The following is a 16354-nucleotide window of genomic DNA, read 5'->3' as shown; positions in this document are numbered from 1 at the left end:
ATCAAATTGAAGATCAAGAGGAGATTTGGGAGCATTCAAGAGGCAAATTAGGGTTTATCATTCTGAATTGGGAATTTAGAGTTTTTCATCCAACTTGAAGAAGAAGGGTGTACATACCTTCAATTTACTTTTCTGAATTTGTTCTTTACTTTGTGTTGCTTATTAGTATGAGTAACTAAATTTGTCAAACCCATTGGGGTTCCTATGTTGTTGGATTGATTCTAATGCTTATGAGATTTTGATTATCAATGCTTATCTCTTCTTGCTTTTATTATTAATGAGAAATCACATTATTCATGCGACGTTGTTAGTTGTGGTATTTAGATTGCTTTATGTAATTGAGAAGTTCATTTAGTAATTGGAAATTTGAATAGCAAGAACTGGTTAATGATCACTTAGAGATAAGGGTAATTGACTAGCCGGATTAAGAATTAACAAAGCTTAATAGAGGTGGGTTAAAGCTTAATGCTAATTGAATAATCGATCATTAGGAAGAGATTCCAACTTTAGGTTATTAGGTTTAGGAATTCGGTTATCTCAAGAGGGAGACCAAATTTAGTTAAAAATTCATCCACGGGTAATTGCAATTGGTAATCAATATAATCTCTATCTTCACTAAAATCCAACTAGCTTAGGTCCCCTTGGGTTTGCTTTTTCCTTCGATTGTTTTCCTAAATCCTTTCATATTATTTGACACTTAGTTAACCGCTTGTTTATATTTAATCATAGCATAATAACTTCATCAATTTTGTTAAGGTTAGATAACATAAAATGCTGCAGTAGTTCTAGGATCACCTTTTCCCGAGAATACGATCTTGATACTCACCATTTGTGCTAGTCTGCATCGATAGGTTTGCTACCTTAGATTTTTGCTACACAAATAGCCTATCAAGTTTTTGGTGCTGTTGCCGAGGAACTTTTTGTGTGAAGTGGAGTGAATTTGTACTTGTGTTAATTTAGCCACTTTTATTGTTCTGTCTTTATTTTACTTTATTTTATTCTTTTATTCTTTTAATTACTTCTATTCTTTGGTTACTACCTTCCATTCTTAGATAGTTTATGACGAGGAGCTCTAGCTCTGATCTTGTAGAGCCTTTGTCTAATCCAGAGCGATTCCTCAGACTTTTAAGAAAGCGTTTGCAATCGGTAGAGGAGGAGATTGAGGTTGAGATACCTGTTGATAGACCATCATTGGATGGGACATAGACGAGTATACTCAGACCGGCAATGGCAGCTAACAACTTTGAAATAAAGCAAAATGTGATCCAAATGGTACAGCAGAGTGTATAGTTTGGAGGGCTGCCAAGCGAGGATCCCAATGCCCATATAGCCAACTTTTTGGAGATATGCGACACATTCAAGATAAATGGAACTACCAATGATGCCATCCGGTTGAGATTATTTCCATTTTCTTTAAGGAATAGAGCAAAGAGATGGCTGCAGTCCCTTCCACCGAATACTATCACTACTTGGAAATATTTGGCTGAAAAATTTCTTTACAAGTACTTTCCTCCAGCTAAGACTGCTAAATTGAGAAATGACATTTCTTCTTTTGTGCAGATGGACGACGAGAGCATGTATGATGACTGGGAAAGGTACAAGGACTTGTTGAGATGCTGCCACACCACGGTCTACTAATATGGATGCAGGTTCAAACCTTTTACAGCGGTTTGAACCTTGCTACTACACAAATGGTAGATGCTGCAGCAGGTGGGGCCTTGAACAGTAAGACGCCGAAGTAGGCGTAAAATCTGATAGAGGAGATGGCCATGAACAACTACCAGTGGCGATCCTCTAGGAGTCGGCCAGTTAAACAGGGAATGGTCAACCAGCTAGACTCCACAGCAGCCTTGACAGTGGAGCTTCTGACCAAGAAATTAGACCAGCTTCAGATGCCGGTTCAAGCAGCCCAAATAAGTTGCGAGTTTTGCGGTGGCCCGCACTATGGTGCAAACTGTAATGTGGGAGGTATGTTTGCTAGATCCTCTATTGCATATATTGTTTCTACTGACCATGAACAGGTTAATTACATGGGGAATACACCCGAACAGCAGAACAACCCTTATAGCAGCACATATAATCCTGGGTGGAGAAATCACCCCAATTTTAGTTCGCGCAATAATAATGCCCAGGGTCCACCAGGCTTTCAGAGACTGCATCAGCAACCACCACAGCAGCAGCAGCAAGCTGGACCATCAAAGCTTCCACTACCAGCCGAGAAGAAATCTAACTTGGAAGAGCTGATGATGAAGTTTGTCACGTCTACTGAAACGAGGTTCCAGCAGACTAACAGTGCTCTTAGAAATCAGCAGGCGTCCATTCAGAACTTGGAAAGTCAGATTGGGCAGATTTCTAAGATGTTGTCTGAGATGCAACAAGGAGCGCTCCCCAGCACCACTGAGTCTAACCCGAGGGAGCACGTGAAAACCATCACTTTGTGTTTGGGTAAGTTAGTTTCCCTCTCTAAGCTCTAAGGTGTTGTTTCTTCTTTGTCTTTGATTTTTCTTACTTGTCACGACAATTTTAAGTAAGTCTCTTCGCCTTTTGCTTCTATTTGATTAAATTTGATTTTTCTTTTATGCATTTTTTATTATTTAGGACATTTTGATATGCTTAGTAGTTTGCTTTGTACACTACTTAAATTTGACTTAGATTAGATTTAGTTAAGACTAGTTGCTATGTTTATGTGATTTTGAATAATGAAATGTTAAGTGTGGGGTTTGGCAGCAATAAAGTTTATTTATGGCATTTTATTATGAACAATTAATAGCATAAAGTTTATTTATTTGGTGCGCGATAAAGTGGGCTGGAATGTAATCCTGAATTAGTTTTCTACAGGATTGAGGCTTTAGTCTTAGTTTTAAGTCTAAAGTTTTCTGTTAGTCAAATTATAGTTGTTATGATGTTTAATTTTTAGTATAATTTATGTTAACTTGATTTCTTGTTCGAATACTAATAATTCATTTCATTATGCAATATGAGGGACCGCGATCAATCACGTCGAAAGCAACCGCAACGCGCCGCTACCAGCAAGCGCCCATGTGGCGAAGGAACATTTTCCTCCACTTCACCTTCATTAACACTAGCACCAGCACCTCTACCATAATAACAACTAGTCTGAGTACGAAGAGCACCAGATGCAAATCCAACCGCACCTGGTCGTCATCCCTTATGGATATTTCAGAATGCAGATAACAAGAGCCGCTTCCAAGTCATGAGATGGAAGCAAGTGATGGTTGGACGTTGCATCGACTTTGTATCCCTAGAGAGAGTGGGATTGGCTCAGGATGTGCATGCCCTGTTCGAAACTCTGCCATATGCACGATTCTTTGACATCATTGAGCCAACCTACCGCGAGCTCACAATTGAATTCCTCAGCACCTGCTTTCTACAGCAACAGATCACAAACTAGCATCAGCCTTATGCAATTTACTTCAGACTCAGGGGAAGGGAATTCGCAATGTCAGTTCCATAATTTGGCATGCATTTGGGATTATGGACTGAGCAGGAGACCTCGAGCGAGGAGTATCAGGGATGCATCTACGTCAACCCAATCTCATACGACACCGTGTGGGATTCATTAGTACTCAGGCTGGAATCATACTACCCCAGTAGATCTAAGGCGTCTAGCCTTGTAGATCATCTCCGCTATCTTCATACTTTATTAGCTTACATGATTACAGGCAGGGGAGATAGTTTTGGAGCGGTCACACAGACCGATGTCTTCATCCTCTGGGCTATGCAACATCGTAAGAAGCTTGACTTAGGATATTTATTGGCTCGGCAAGTCCGTTCATTCATAGTCAATGCCCAGAAGAAGATGCATTGTTGTTTTGTCCGTATGTGACTAGGTTAGCCAAGAGACTGTATGTATTGGATGACTATCTGTCAGAGCTTTCACAGATTGGTGATATGACACCACTAGGGATTAGACAAATGATCAACATGCAGATGATCACGGCTACTCGACACCCACATGGCATAGGGTACAGGCTCGTCAGCGCAATAGTAAAGGAGGCTAGAGAGGCAGCAGTTAGAGGCGCCCAAGACCTGACGATTGAGATTCCAGATGTTAGGATTCCTAACCCAGCCAGAGTGTTTATGCCTACATCTAGAGCCTCCTCTTCTTATTCTGCAGGGACATTGAGTGCTCAGATTAGTGCTTTGGCTGATCGACTAGATCGAGTCTGCGATTTACAGCAGCAGCACTATACTGAGTTTGTGCAGCATAGAAAGGAGTTTGGGCAGTTTCAAGAGGAAACTAAGGCACATTTTTAGGGTTTAAACGATATGCTCCAGCAGCTTATGCATGGGCTGGATAGGTAGGCCACACAGACAGACCTAATGGCGGAGTAGATTCAAAAGACGGCGGAGATCGCAGCACAAAATCAGCGATTCATCGATGATATCGAGTCTGATCTAGCAGGTTGCTTCACGGACCCTAAGCCGCCACCACCGCCCCCTCCTGCAGCGCCTTTCCCTACTCCTCACCCTCCAGCAGATCCAGTTAGTGAGGATGCGCCTTCGGCAAACTACTAGCAGTGGAACAAGAATTTGTGCTATTTTTCTTTTCCTTTTCCTTTATATTTTCCTTCTTTGTTTTTATTTTACTTTATTTTTGTTTCTTTTTGCATTTTCATTTTTATGTTATTTTCTTTTATTTTCCTTTAATGTTATGTTGTATTTTAGTGGAACACTTTGCTTTGCCGTCTTGATATGTACATTGAATATGATCTTCATTTTTTATGATGTGCTAGTTATGTGCTATTCCCAGTTTTAATTTTTCTAACACTGTGGACAGTGTTATACTCAAGTGTGGGGTAGGTATATGTGGCTTTATCCCTTAATTGTTTAACGCAATGATAATGTACTATTCTTAAGATGTTAGGACCTAGGTTTTTCATGACATTTAAGTTTAGTTTATTCTTTCGTAATTAATGACTTAATTCACACACTAGTGATTGATTGTCCCTCTTGATCTTTTGTTCTAGAAAGCAATTTCACTGTATTCAATATGTCAATTTGGCCGGGTTAAATCGGTGTTACTTGAGTTCCTTGCAAATTTACAACCTTTGATTTTGAACTTTGATTATGCTAATCTTGTATTCAATTTATGACAATTGATGAGTCTAGGAACCAATTGCAAATTTTAGCCACTTCAAACGTGAGTTTTTGAACCAAAATTTGAGCATCCATTACACATTATGCTCATGACTTTTCTTGTTTGAGTGTGCGCTGTACTTAATTTCATTTCTAGAACTTGCTCTGTAATGCTTGTTGGGGTTACATGAATTTTCAAATACCATTAGATGATTTGGGCAACTTAGGATTTCACCACATCTGGCCAAAAGCCTACCCTTTGTTTCCATTAGTCAGCCAGTTTGAGCCTTAACCTTTTCTTCATGATTTACACCGAATCACTACACATACACCATTCTATACATCTACCTTTCCTTTCACCTTGTATACTGAGTAATTATATGTTATGCTTCTTCATTTATGGAATCATAATGTTTAATGTTGTTCTAAATTCACTTAGTCTTTTTAGTCATTCTTTGATGCTCCCTTCAATCCAAATTGGATAACTATTCTTATTGTTTATGTCACTAATCATGCAGCCCCTATATAAGCTGTTGTAACATATTACATAGTATATATAAAAAAAAAGGAAAAATTTCTGACTTATTTCTTAGTTCTTAGCTCTTTTGAATTTAATTCTTGTGAGCATCCTTTACTTCAAATAAGGCTAAGTGAGTATTTTTTTTGCTTTGGCACTCAGCTCCTGAAGCATTCATTTTAAATAAGTACAGGATTTTTCAGTATACCTTACACTTTTATCCAAATATTCTTACCTTTACCTCAGCCACATTTCAACCCTTGTAAAGACCCTTTGATTTTGGTATTCATTTATTCGAGGTATCGAAGATGAGATTGATGAGCAAGCTTATAGTAAACAGGTTGTGTGCAGCTGCGTTGAGGGAATTTTCTTGTTTACCTTTAAACACGAGAGATTCCTGTGAGGCCATGATTCTTAGTCTTTAATGTTGAATGGTTATGTAAGTTGTGCTTCGAGATGGTATTATTATAGTTTTTCCTTAAAGGTGTATAACTTGTTAGTTACTTGAGTTTCATTCTTTATATGTTGAATAAGGTTGAGTTGTGAACTTTAGCATGGATTTTGAGGGGTGATTGTTGCTTGTGCATGTATTGAGTTATTGATTGCTTGAGGACAAGCAAAAGCTTAAGTGTGGGATGATTTGATGTGCATCATTTTATATATATTTATATGCCTAATTGTTTACATTTTTATGCATAGTTATCTTGTTTTATGCCAGAATCACCTGTGTTTTGGTTCTTTTCACATTTCAGATCATTATCGAGGGATATTATCAGTAATCTAGGGAAATACGCACAATTACGAACCAAAATCCATCAAAATTGAGCAAGGACTAGCATTCCAAGGTTAAGCACGGCCTGGACTCTAGCCGTGCTGAACCATCAAATAATTGACCTTCAAGAATGCCATTTTGGCACGGGTTCTGAAGCCACCACGGCCTCCACCACGACCTGTGGTGGCTCAGCACCGGCGAGGGCACGGCCAGGAAGAAGTCATGAGTTGCGGGATGTAGAGGTCCAACATGGCTTGGACTCCACTGGCTTGACCACGGCCATGCTGAGAGATTTATATAGGCAAATACGATTTATTGAATGAGCTTAGGCCGAAATCGTACTACCCAAGCAGGTCTAAGGCGTCTAGCCTTCCGAATCATCTCTGCTATCTCCATACCCTATTAGCTTCCACCATTACGGGCAGAGGAGACAGTTTTGGAGCGGTAACACAGACTGATGTCTTCATCCTCTGGGCTATGCAACATTAGAAGAAGCTTGACATAGTATATTTGTTGGCTCGACAAATCTGCTCATTTATAGTAGACGCCCAGAAGAAGATGCATTATTGTTTTGGCCCGTATGTGACTAGGTTAGCCAAGAGACTGGATGTATTGGACGATTGTCTCTCAGAGCTTTCAAATATTGGTGACATGACACCACTAGGGATCAGACAGATGATCAACATGCAGATGATCACGACCACTAAACATCCACATAGTATATAATACAGGCTTGTGAACACAATAGTCAGGGAGGCTAGAGAGGTAGCGGCTAGAGGAGCCCAAGATCCGTCGGCTGGGATCCCGGATGTTAGGATTCTTAACCCAGCTAGAGTGTTTATGCCAACTAGATCGAGTCTGCAATCTATAGCAGTAGCACTATACTCAGTCTGGGCAGTTTCAAGAGAAGACTAAGGCACAGTTTGGCAGTTTGAACAGTATGCTTCAGCAGCTTATGAGAGGGTTGGAGAGGCAGGCCACCTAGACAAACTTAATAGTGGAGCAGATGAAAAAGATGATAAACGCTAGAGCACAAAATCAGTGGTTCATCGATGATATGGAGTTCGATCTGGCAGGATGCTTCACGAACCCTGAGCCACCACCACCCCCTCCTTCAGCGACTTTCCCTACTCTTCATCTTTCAGCAGATCCAACCAGTGAGGATACACCATCAGCAGACTCCCAGCAGTGAAACAAAAACTTGTGCTACTTTTCTTTTTCCTTTTTCTTTTTATTTTCTTTCCTTTATTTTATTTTCTTGCTTTTTGCATGCTTAGTGTTATGTTATTTCCTTTTATTTTTCCTTTCATGTTAATTTGTTTTAGTAGAACACTATGCTTTCCCATTTTGAAATGAACACTAAGTATGATCTTCAAGAACTATGATGTGTGAGTCATATGCTATACCCAGTTTTAATTTTTCTAACACTGTGGACAATGTTATACTCAAGTGTGGGATGGGTATCCCTTAATTGTTTAAAAGCAATGATAATGGACCATTCTTAGGATGCTAGGACCTAGGGTTTGCATGACATTCAAGTTTAGTTTATTCTTTCGTAATTAATGACTTAATTCACAAAGTAGTACTTAATTGTCCCTCTTTATCTTCTATTCTTGAAAGCAATTTCACTGTATTCAACATGTCAATTTGGCTGGGTTAAACCGGTGTTACTTGAGTTCCTTGTGAATTTACAACCTTAGACTGTGACCTTCGATTATGTCAATCTCGTATTTAATTTATGTGATGATTCAATTGATAAGTCTGGGAACCAATTGCAAATTTTAGTCACTTCAAACGTGAGTTTTGGAACCAAAAAAATTGAGCATCCATTGCACATTATGCTCATGAATTTTCTTGTTTGAGTGTGTGTTGTACTTACTTTCATTTCTAGAACTTGCTCTATAATGCTTGTTGCGATTACATGAATTTTTGAATACCATTAGATGATTTGTGCAACTTAGGATTTCACCACATCTGGCCAAAAGCCTACCCTCTATTTCCATTAGTCAGCCAATTTGAGCCGTAATCTTTTCTTCATAATTTACACCTAATCACTATGCATACACCATTCTTTACATCTGTCTTTCCTTTCACCCTGTATACTGAGTAATTATGTATTTTGTTCTTTATTTATGGAATCATAGTGCCTAACATTATTTTTAATTCACTTAATCTTTTCAGTCATTCTTTGATGCTCCTTTCAATCCACAATTGGATATTTATTCTTACTATTTATGTCAATAACCACAGCAGCCCCTACATAAGCTGTTGTAATATATATACATAGTATATATTCAAAAAAAAAAGGGAAAAAAATTTATTACTTACTTCTTAGCTTTTAGCTCTTCTGAATCTAACTCTTGTGAGCATCCTTTACTTCAAATACGGCTTAGTGAATACTTTTATTGTTTAGCACTCAGTTCCTGAAGCATTCAGTTCAATTAAGTGCATAATTTTTCAGTATACTTTACACTTCTATCCAAATATTCGTACCTTTACCTCAGCCTCATTACAACCCTTGAAAAGACCCTTTGATTTTGGTATTCAATTATTCGTGGTAGTAAAGATGAGATTTATGGGCAAGCTTATGGTAAACAGGTTTTGTGCAGCTATATTGAGGGAATTTCCTTATTTACCTGTAAACACTGTGAGTGATTTGAGAGATTCTTGTGAGGCAATGGTTCTTAGTCTTTAATGTTGATTTGTTATGTAAGTTGTGTTTCGAAATTATATCATTATAGTTCTTTTTTAAAGGTGTATAACTTGTTAGTTACTTGAGTTTCATTCTTTATATGTTGACTAGGATTGAGTTGTGAACTTTAGCATGGATCCTGAAGGATGATTGTTGCTTGTGCATGTATTGAGTTATTGATTGCTTGAGAATAAGCAAAAGCTTAAGTGTGGGGTGATTTGATAGGCATCATATTATACATATTTACATGCCCAATTGTTTACATTCTTATGCATAATTATCTCTTTTTATGCTAGAATCACCTGTCTTTTGGTTCTTTTCACGTTTCAGGTCATTATCGAAGGACATTGCCAATAATCGAGGGAAATACGCGCAATTACAGACCAGAATCCATTAAATTGAGCAAGGACTAGCATTCCGAGGTTGAGCACGGCCTGGACTCTGGCCGTGCTAAATTGTCAATGAGCTGCCCCCAAGAGTGCCATTTTGGCACGGTTTCCGTAGCCACCACGGCCTCCACCATGGCCCGTGGTGGCTCAGCACCGGCTAGGGCACGGCCTGGAAGAGGTCAACAGAACTGAATGCCCAGGTTCAGCACGGCCTGGACTCTGCCCGTGCTGACCAGCCCAGGCTTGATCACGGCCGTGCTGAAAGGACTATATAGGCAAAAATGATTTGGTGAATGAGGGTTCGATTTTCTGACTTGATTTCCATTATAAGAACTTAAATCATTTGTTTCCATATCTCAATTGTCGACTTTGGGAGATCAATTTCATCAATTGAAGGAAGGATTACACTTGTTTCAACATCGATTTAAAGATCAAGACAAGATTTGGGAGCATTCAAGAGGCAAATTAGGGTTTGATATTTTGAATTGGAAAATTAGGGTTTCTCATCCAACTTGAAAGAGAAAGGTGTACATGCCTTTAATTTACTTTTCTGATTTTATTCCTTATTTTGTGATGCTTATTAGTATGAGTAGCTAAATTGTTGAACCCAATTGGGGTTCCTATGTTGTTGGATTGATCTTAATGTTATGAGATTTTGATTTTCAATTCTTGATTCTTCTTGCTTTTATTATTAATGAGAAGTCACTTTATTCATGAGATGTTGTGAATTGTGGAATTTCAATTGCTTTATGTAATTGAGAGATTCGTTTAGTAATCGAAAAATTGAATAGCAAGAACTGGTTAATAAACACTTAGAGATAAGGGTAATTGACTAGCTGGATTAAGAATTAACAAAGCTTAATAGAGGCGGGTTAAACCTTAATGCTAATCGAATAATCGATCATTAGGAAGAGATTCCAACTTTAGGTTATTAGGTTTAGGAATTCAGTTATCTCGAGAGGGAGACTGAATTCAGTTAAGACTTCGTCCACAGGTAATTGCAATTGATACTCAATTTAATCTCTATCTTCACAAAAATCCAATAACTTAAGTTTCCTAGGGTTTGCTTTTCCTTCGAGAGTTTTCCTAAATCCTTTCAGATAGTTTGATATTTAATTACTTGTTTGTCCATAATTAATCATAAAACAACACTTCATTGATTTCTTTAGGTTATATAACATAAGACGCTACAGTAGGTCTAGGTTCACCCTTTCCCGAGAATACGACCTTGATACTCACCATTTGTGCTAGTCTGCATCGATAGGTTCACTGCTGTAGATTGTAGCTACGTAAATAGTCTATCAGACATCCATCTTTCTTTTATTTGAAAAAATTATTTCCTTTATTATTTGTTGGATTTAGTGTCTCAGATTTTACTTGTAAAACTTGCACTCTAGCAAAAGGTCATCGTACTCACTTTCCTTTAAGTGAAAATAAAATAAGTAAGCCATTCACTTTAGTTCATACTGATGTTTGGGGGCCAACACTTATTTCAACTCTTAATGGAATGAAATGGTATATTTCTTTTGTTGATGACTGCACTAAAATGACTTGGATTTATCTAATGAAAAAGAAAAGTGAAGTAAGGTCTATTATTTGTCTTTTTCATAATATGATTTTAACTTAATTTGGTATGTCAATAAAGGTTTTTAGATCAAATAATGGGGGAGAATATTTGAACCAAGAACTAAAAGAGTTTATGGCATCTATTGGCATGATTCATCAAACAACATGCCCTTACTCACTGCAACAAAATGGCATTGCAGAACGGAAAAATAGACAGCTCTTGGAAGTCACTCGATCTTTTCTAATTGAAGGACATGTCCCTTCTTACTTATGGGAAGAAGCCTTAAGTTCTGCAGTTTACGTAATTAATCAAACTCCTTCAAGTACTCGTGATTATTGATGACCACTAGATGTATTATTTGATCATTGCAGTCTTCCTCCTCTTATTCATTTACCCCCCAAAATTTTTAGATGTGTTGTTTACGTTCATTTGTATCCCCATCAGAGAAATAAGCTTGAATCTCAAGTTGTAAAATACATTTTTGTAGGATACCGTAATTATCAAAAGGGGTACAGATGCTATGACCCTTCCTCTAAGAGACTTCATGTCTCTATGGATGTTATCTTCCATGAAAATGAGTTTTTTACTCTCCGGATTCTTCACTTCAGGGGGAGAAACATAATGAAAGGATCAATCTTGATGTGCAGACATTTCTCCCATTGCATGAAAAGCATATTACTGCACCGAGAAAGGATTCACATATTCTAGAAATTACAAAGACGGGTGATGAAAATTCTGAGTTGGAAATAGCAGGGAGAGGTGTAGAAGATACTGAGCTGGATGAATGTGATGAATTACAAGGTGATTTTCTCACAGATAATACTGATCCTCCTGCACCACCAGGCCAACCATGTCAATCTTCACCTGAGGTAACTTTTGAATACCACATTCCAGCTCGTGCTAACTGTGGTATACCTCCTGCTAGATATGAACCTGATATTAAAACCAAAACAAAATATCCTATTACTAATCAAGTGTCTTATCATCGTTTATCAAAGTCATGTGCATCTTATCTACTGCAACTATCATCTATCTCTATTCCTAGTAAATTGCAGGAAGCCTTAGGAGACACGAGGTGGACCTAAGCTATGGCAGAAGAAATGGCCGCACTTGAAAAAAATGCTACTTGGGATATGGTGCCTCTCCCCAATGGAAAAAGGACAGTGGGGTGTAGATGGATATTTGCAGTTAAATATAAAGCTGATGGAACGGTTGAAAGGTTCAAAGCACGGTTAGTTGCAAAAGGTTATACACAGTCTTGGAGTTGAATATCAAGAAATTTTTGCACATGTTGCCAAGCTTGATATAGTAAGAGTACTGTTATCCTTGGCTGCTAATCAAGATTGGCCTCTTCTTCAATTTGATGTCAAGAATGCCTTCCTTCACGGAGATCTCGTTGAAGAAGTTTACATGGATCCTCCTCCTGGAATTGAAAAGTACTCAAAGACTATAATGGTGAGCAAACTAAAAAAGGCGTTATATGGATTGAAACAATCTCCAAGGGCATGGTTTGGTAGATTTATGAATTCCATGAAGTTGTTTGGGTATAAGCAAAGTAACGCAGATCATACTTTATTTTTGAAACATAGACATGGAAAGTGACTGCTTTGATTATCTATGTGGATGATATGGTGCTAACAGGTGATGGTTTGGATGAGATCAAAAATCTCCAAAAATACTTAGCCTGTGAGTTTGAAATGAAAAAGCATGGTAATATGAAGTACTTCGTTGGTATTGAAGTAGCTAGATCAAAGAATGGTATTTTCTTATCTCAACGAAAATATATTCTTGATTTGTTAGCTGAGACAGGAATGCTTAGTTGCAAACCTGTAACTACTCCTATTGAACAAAATTATAAGTTATACTATTGTCTAGGTGAATCTCCAACTGACAAGGCAATGTATCAAAAACTTGTAAGAAAATTGATTTATTTATCTCACACTAGACTTGATATTGCCTATGCAGTAAGTGGTGAGTCAATTTATGCATGATCCTCAAAAATCACATATGGAGGCTGTTGAGCGCATATTGAAGTACTTAGAACATGCTCCAGGGAAAGGGTTAATTTTCAAGAAGCATGATCATTTGAAAATAGATGTTTATAGTGATGCAGATTGGGCAGGATCAGCTGGTGATAGAAGGTCGACGTCAGGTTATTTCACTTTTGTTGGAGGAAATTTTGTAACTTGGAGAAGCAAGAAATAACCAGTTGTTGCAAGATCAAGTGCAGAGGCAGAATATAGAGGCATGGTTTTTGGAGTATGTGAATTGTTGTGGCTGAAGAAATTGCTTGAAGAACTATACATTGATTCTCAAGACTCAATCAAACTATATTGTGATAATACTTCAGCTATTGAGATTGCTCGCAACCCAGTTCAACATGATCGTATAAAGCACATAGAAATTGATAGACACTTCATAAAAGAAAACTGGAAGCTGGAACTATTTCATTACCCTTTGTAAAGTCTGAAGATCAACTCGCCGATAGACTTACCAAGGCTATTTCTAGCAAAATTTTTTATAAAACTTTATGCAAGTTAAGCATGTGTGATATCCATGCACCAACTTGAGGGGGAGTGATAGAAATTAAGTAGTTGATTGGGACAAATTAGTAGGAATTTTATTTATTTCTTTCTTTTAGAAAGATGATTGAGTAAATCCTTGATTATAGGGGATTTTTCCTCTCTTTCCTTGTATAGCTTCATGTACTGTAGATTATATATACTGTAATTCTTCTTTTGTTAATGATCATAAAAAGAAATTCCTTCATAATTGTGTTAATTGGTAACAACCATACGCGGGTATGCAATCCCACTTACTCATCCAATAACTCTTGTTCTTTATGTCTTTGACTACTTTCAATTTTTTGTACCTGTGATACTACATATGTTTTGTATTTGACTATTATAAAGATAACAAAAGAGATTGTTAAAAATAAAATATAATTAACTAGTTGACTATTTTGGGTTAGGGAAGGATAGAAGGAAAAGAAAGAGTATGTAATTAGTTTATTTGAAGAAAATCTGATGAACTGCAAGAAATGCAATTGCAATCATAGATTTAAATTAATTTAATTAGATTGATTGGAGCAAAGATGTAGGATGAGTATTGGTGATTAAAGCATATTTCTTGGTTGTTGATGTTATAATGCCCCGGTGGTTGGAGCTGATTTGCAATGGTGGTGACGTAGTCTAAGAGGAGAGAGAGAGAGAGTGAGAAGAATAAAAGAGAGGAAATAGAGAAAGGCGAGGAGATAAATGGAAGGAAATAAAAAAGAGTAAATGATGTGTAATTTTTTTCTTTTAAATAAATAACTGATTTGTCACTAGTTCTATTATGTCAGCATTCCGTTTAAGTTTTTAACGGATGATAATGTTTGGAATTTTGGTGATACTAAAATTAAAATTGAAAAGATTTAGTATTACAAACTGAAATTAATATATTTTAGTGATATTAATTTTAAAAATCAATAATTTAGCCCATTATTTAATTACTCTTTATGCCTCTTCAGCTTTCCTATAAACCCACAACACAATCTCTCTCCCTCTCTCATTCTCTTAATTTCTAGTAATAAAGCAATGGCTTTGCAAAGAGAACTAAGCATTGCATTGTATGTAATTGTTGCAATTTCATCTTTTGATGCCTCTTTTGGTTTGCGATATACAGTAGGAGACGCTGTCTGGTCCATCCCAATATCCGCTAATTTTTACTCAAACTGGTCCTCTTCTATTGTCTTCTACCTTGGTGATTCTCTAGGTATGTGAGTCTTCCCTCTTTTTCACTTGTATATGGGAGTTGAGTTGCATCTTTACGGGCCTCATATGTGTATAGTGCAATGCTTTTCCATTTGGTATATGAAAGCTAATATAATCTTTATTCTTTAAATAACTCAATTCAATGGTTAAAACTTGTATACAATCTGGAATGCACAATGCAAATGGTTCTCTCAAATATTTTATGGAGAAGATTTTTTTATTTATATTCGGTATATATCTCTATTTATATATTAAATTTTGATAATTAAATAATATAATTTTAATTTTAAATAATTAAATAGATATTAATCATTTAATATTAAAATATAAAATCCTTGTGTATATATATATTACTCATTTAAATTATTCAGTATAGCTGTACAAGAATTGCTCTAAATTATATATATTATCTTTATGTCAAGAACTAAATGCTTATTGAGGTTATAACACTATATAAAAGAAAAAAAAGGAAGAAGAAGAAGCTGTAATTAGCGAAGGACTACGGGCTAAATATAGACGGATTCTGTCCATTTTTAAATGTTACATTTTGCAATTACTCGTCCACTTTCAAAATAACTCACAGGAACAATCGATAATCATTTCATTCTTTAATAATTTGCAGTTTTCGACTTTGAATCAGAGCTTTCCAATGTGATACAAGTGCCAAAACAAGACTATGAGAACTGCATTACTCACAATCCCTCAAAGATCCTTACTGTAGGTCCAGCTATTATAGTATTAAATGAGGAAGGTGTATTCTACTATATATGCAACATCTCCAACTACTGTGACCTAGGTCAAAAACTTACCATTGTCGTCCACAAGCATTCCATAGATTATCCACCAACTCCGTCCCCATCCCCGTCCCCGTTGCCGTTGCCGCCACCACATGTACTGCCATCTCTTGCCCCAGAACCATCTCTAGGTAATGGACAAGGGACTAATATGTCAGGATCGCCAATGGTACTTGATACTACTATAGCGCCATCGCCGGTTATGAATGATAATTCTAATGGAGTTTCCGGTGAAAATAGAATGAGATCATTAGGTGTAATTATAATTTCTAGTGGACTGACATTTCGTTTGGCTTTGTAAATTATGTTTAGAGGTATTATCTTTATTGGTGTGATTTAGTAATGTCATTCTTAATAGAATATGTTTTTATTATTAGAAACATGTAACCTTTATCAATTACATTTTATTATGTGTATATTATTTTTTTAGAAAATTTTTTGTCTAAACTTGATGTATATTCCCATCTATATACAAAACCGATGGATGATTGACACATATTTATTAGTTTTAAATGATGAAATATGTATCAATTATTCAATACTAAAGTGTAAAACATTCATATGTATGTGTCATTCTCTTATTGCTTGTGGTGTATATACTAAACTTAAAAAAGAATTTTTCTACTTTTATATATTTTTTGAGAAAATCAATGAACCATAGATTACACAATAGGGTTACTCGTCCCTCTATACTAGTCATAAAGACGAACATACACCTAATATAAATGAGAGAATTCAAACTCAAAACCTCTAACTCTAAAAAATAAA

At 36.7% G+C, this 16354-nt stretch overlaps 1 protein-coding gene and 1 non-coding gene across 2 annotated transcripts; one reads left to right on the top strand and one right to left on the bottom strand.

Annotated features, from left to right (window-relative positions):
- Positions 1-1527: 1527 nt before the first annotated feature.
- LOC112534014 lies at positions 1528-1633 on the bottom strand. Its single transcript, XR_003078344.1, has one exon. It is a non-coding gene; the product is annotated as a small nucleolar RNA R71 (small nucleolar RNA).
- A 12982-nt stretch (positions 1634-14615) lies between these two features.
- Positions 14616-15887, top strand: LOC8285403 (cucumber peeling cupredoxin). Its single transcript, XM_002514387.1, has 2 exons — positions 14616-14793; positions 15415-15887. Exons 1-2 carry the CDS (start codon positions 14616-14618, stop codon positions 15885-15887), a joined length of 651 nt encoding a protein of 216 aa, XP_002514433.1.
- The last annotated feature ends 467 nt before the right edge of the window (positions 15888-16354 follow it).

Source organism: Ricinus communis, chromosome 6, assembly GCF_019578655.1.
Source record: "Ricinus communis isolate WT05 ecotype wild-type chromosome 6, ASM1957865v1, whole genome shotgun sequence".
NCBI classification, from domain to species: domain Eukaryota; kingdom Viridiplantae; phylum Streptophyta; class Magnoliopsida; order Malpighiales; family Euphorbiaceae; genus Ricinus; species Ricinus communis.
Note: the sequence above shows the minus strand (reverse complement) of the source record. Positions and strands in the feature narration are given on the sequence as shown.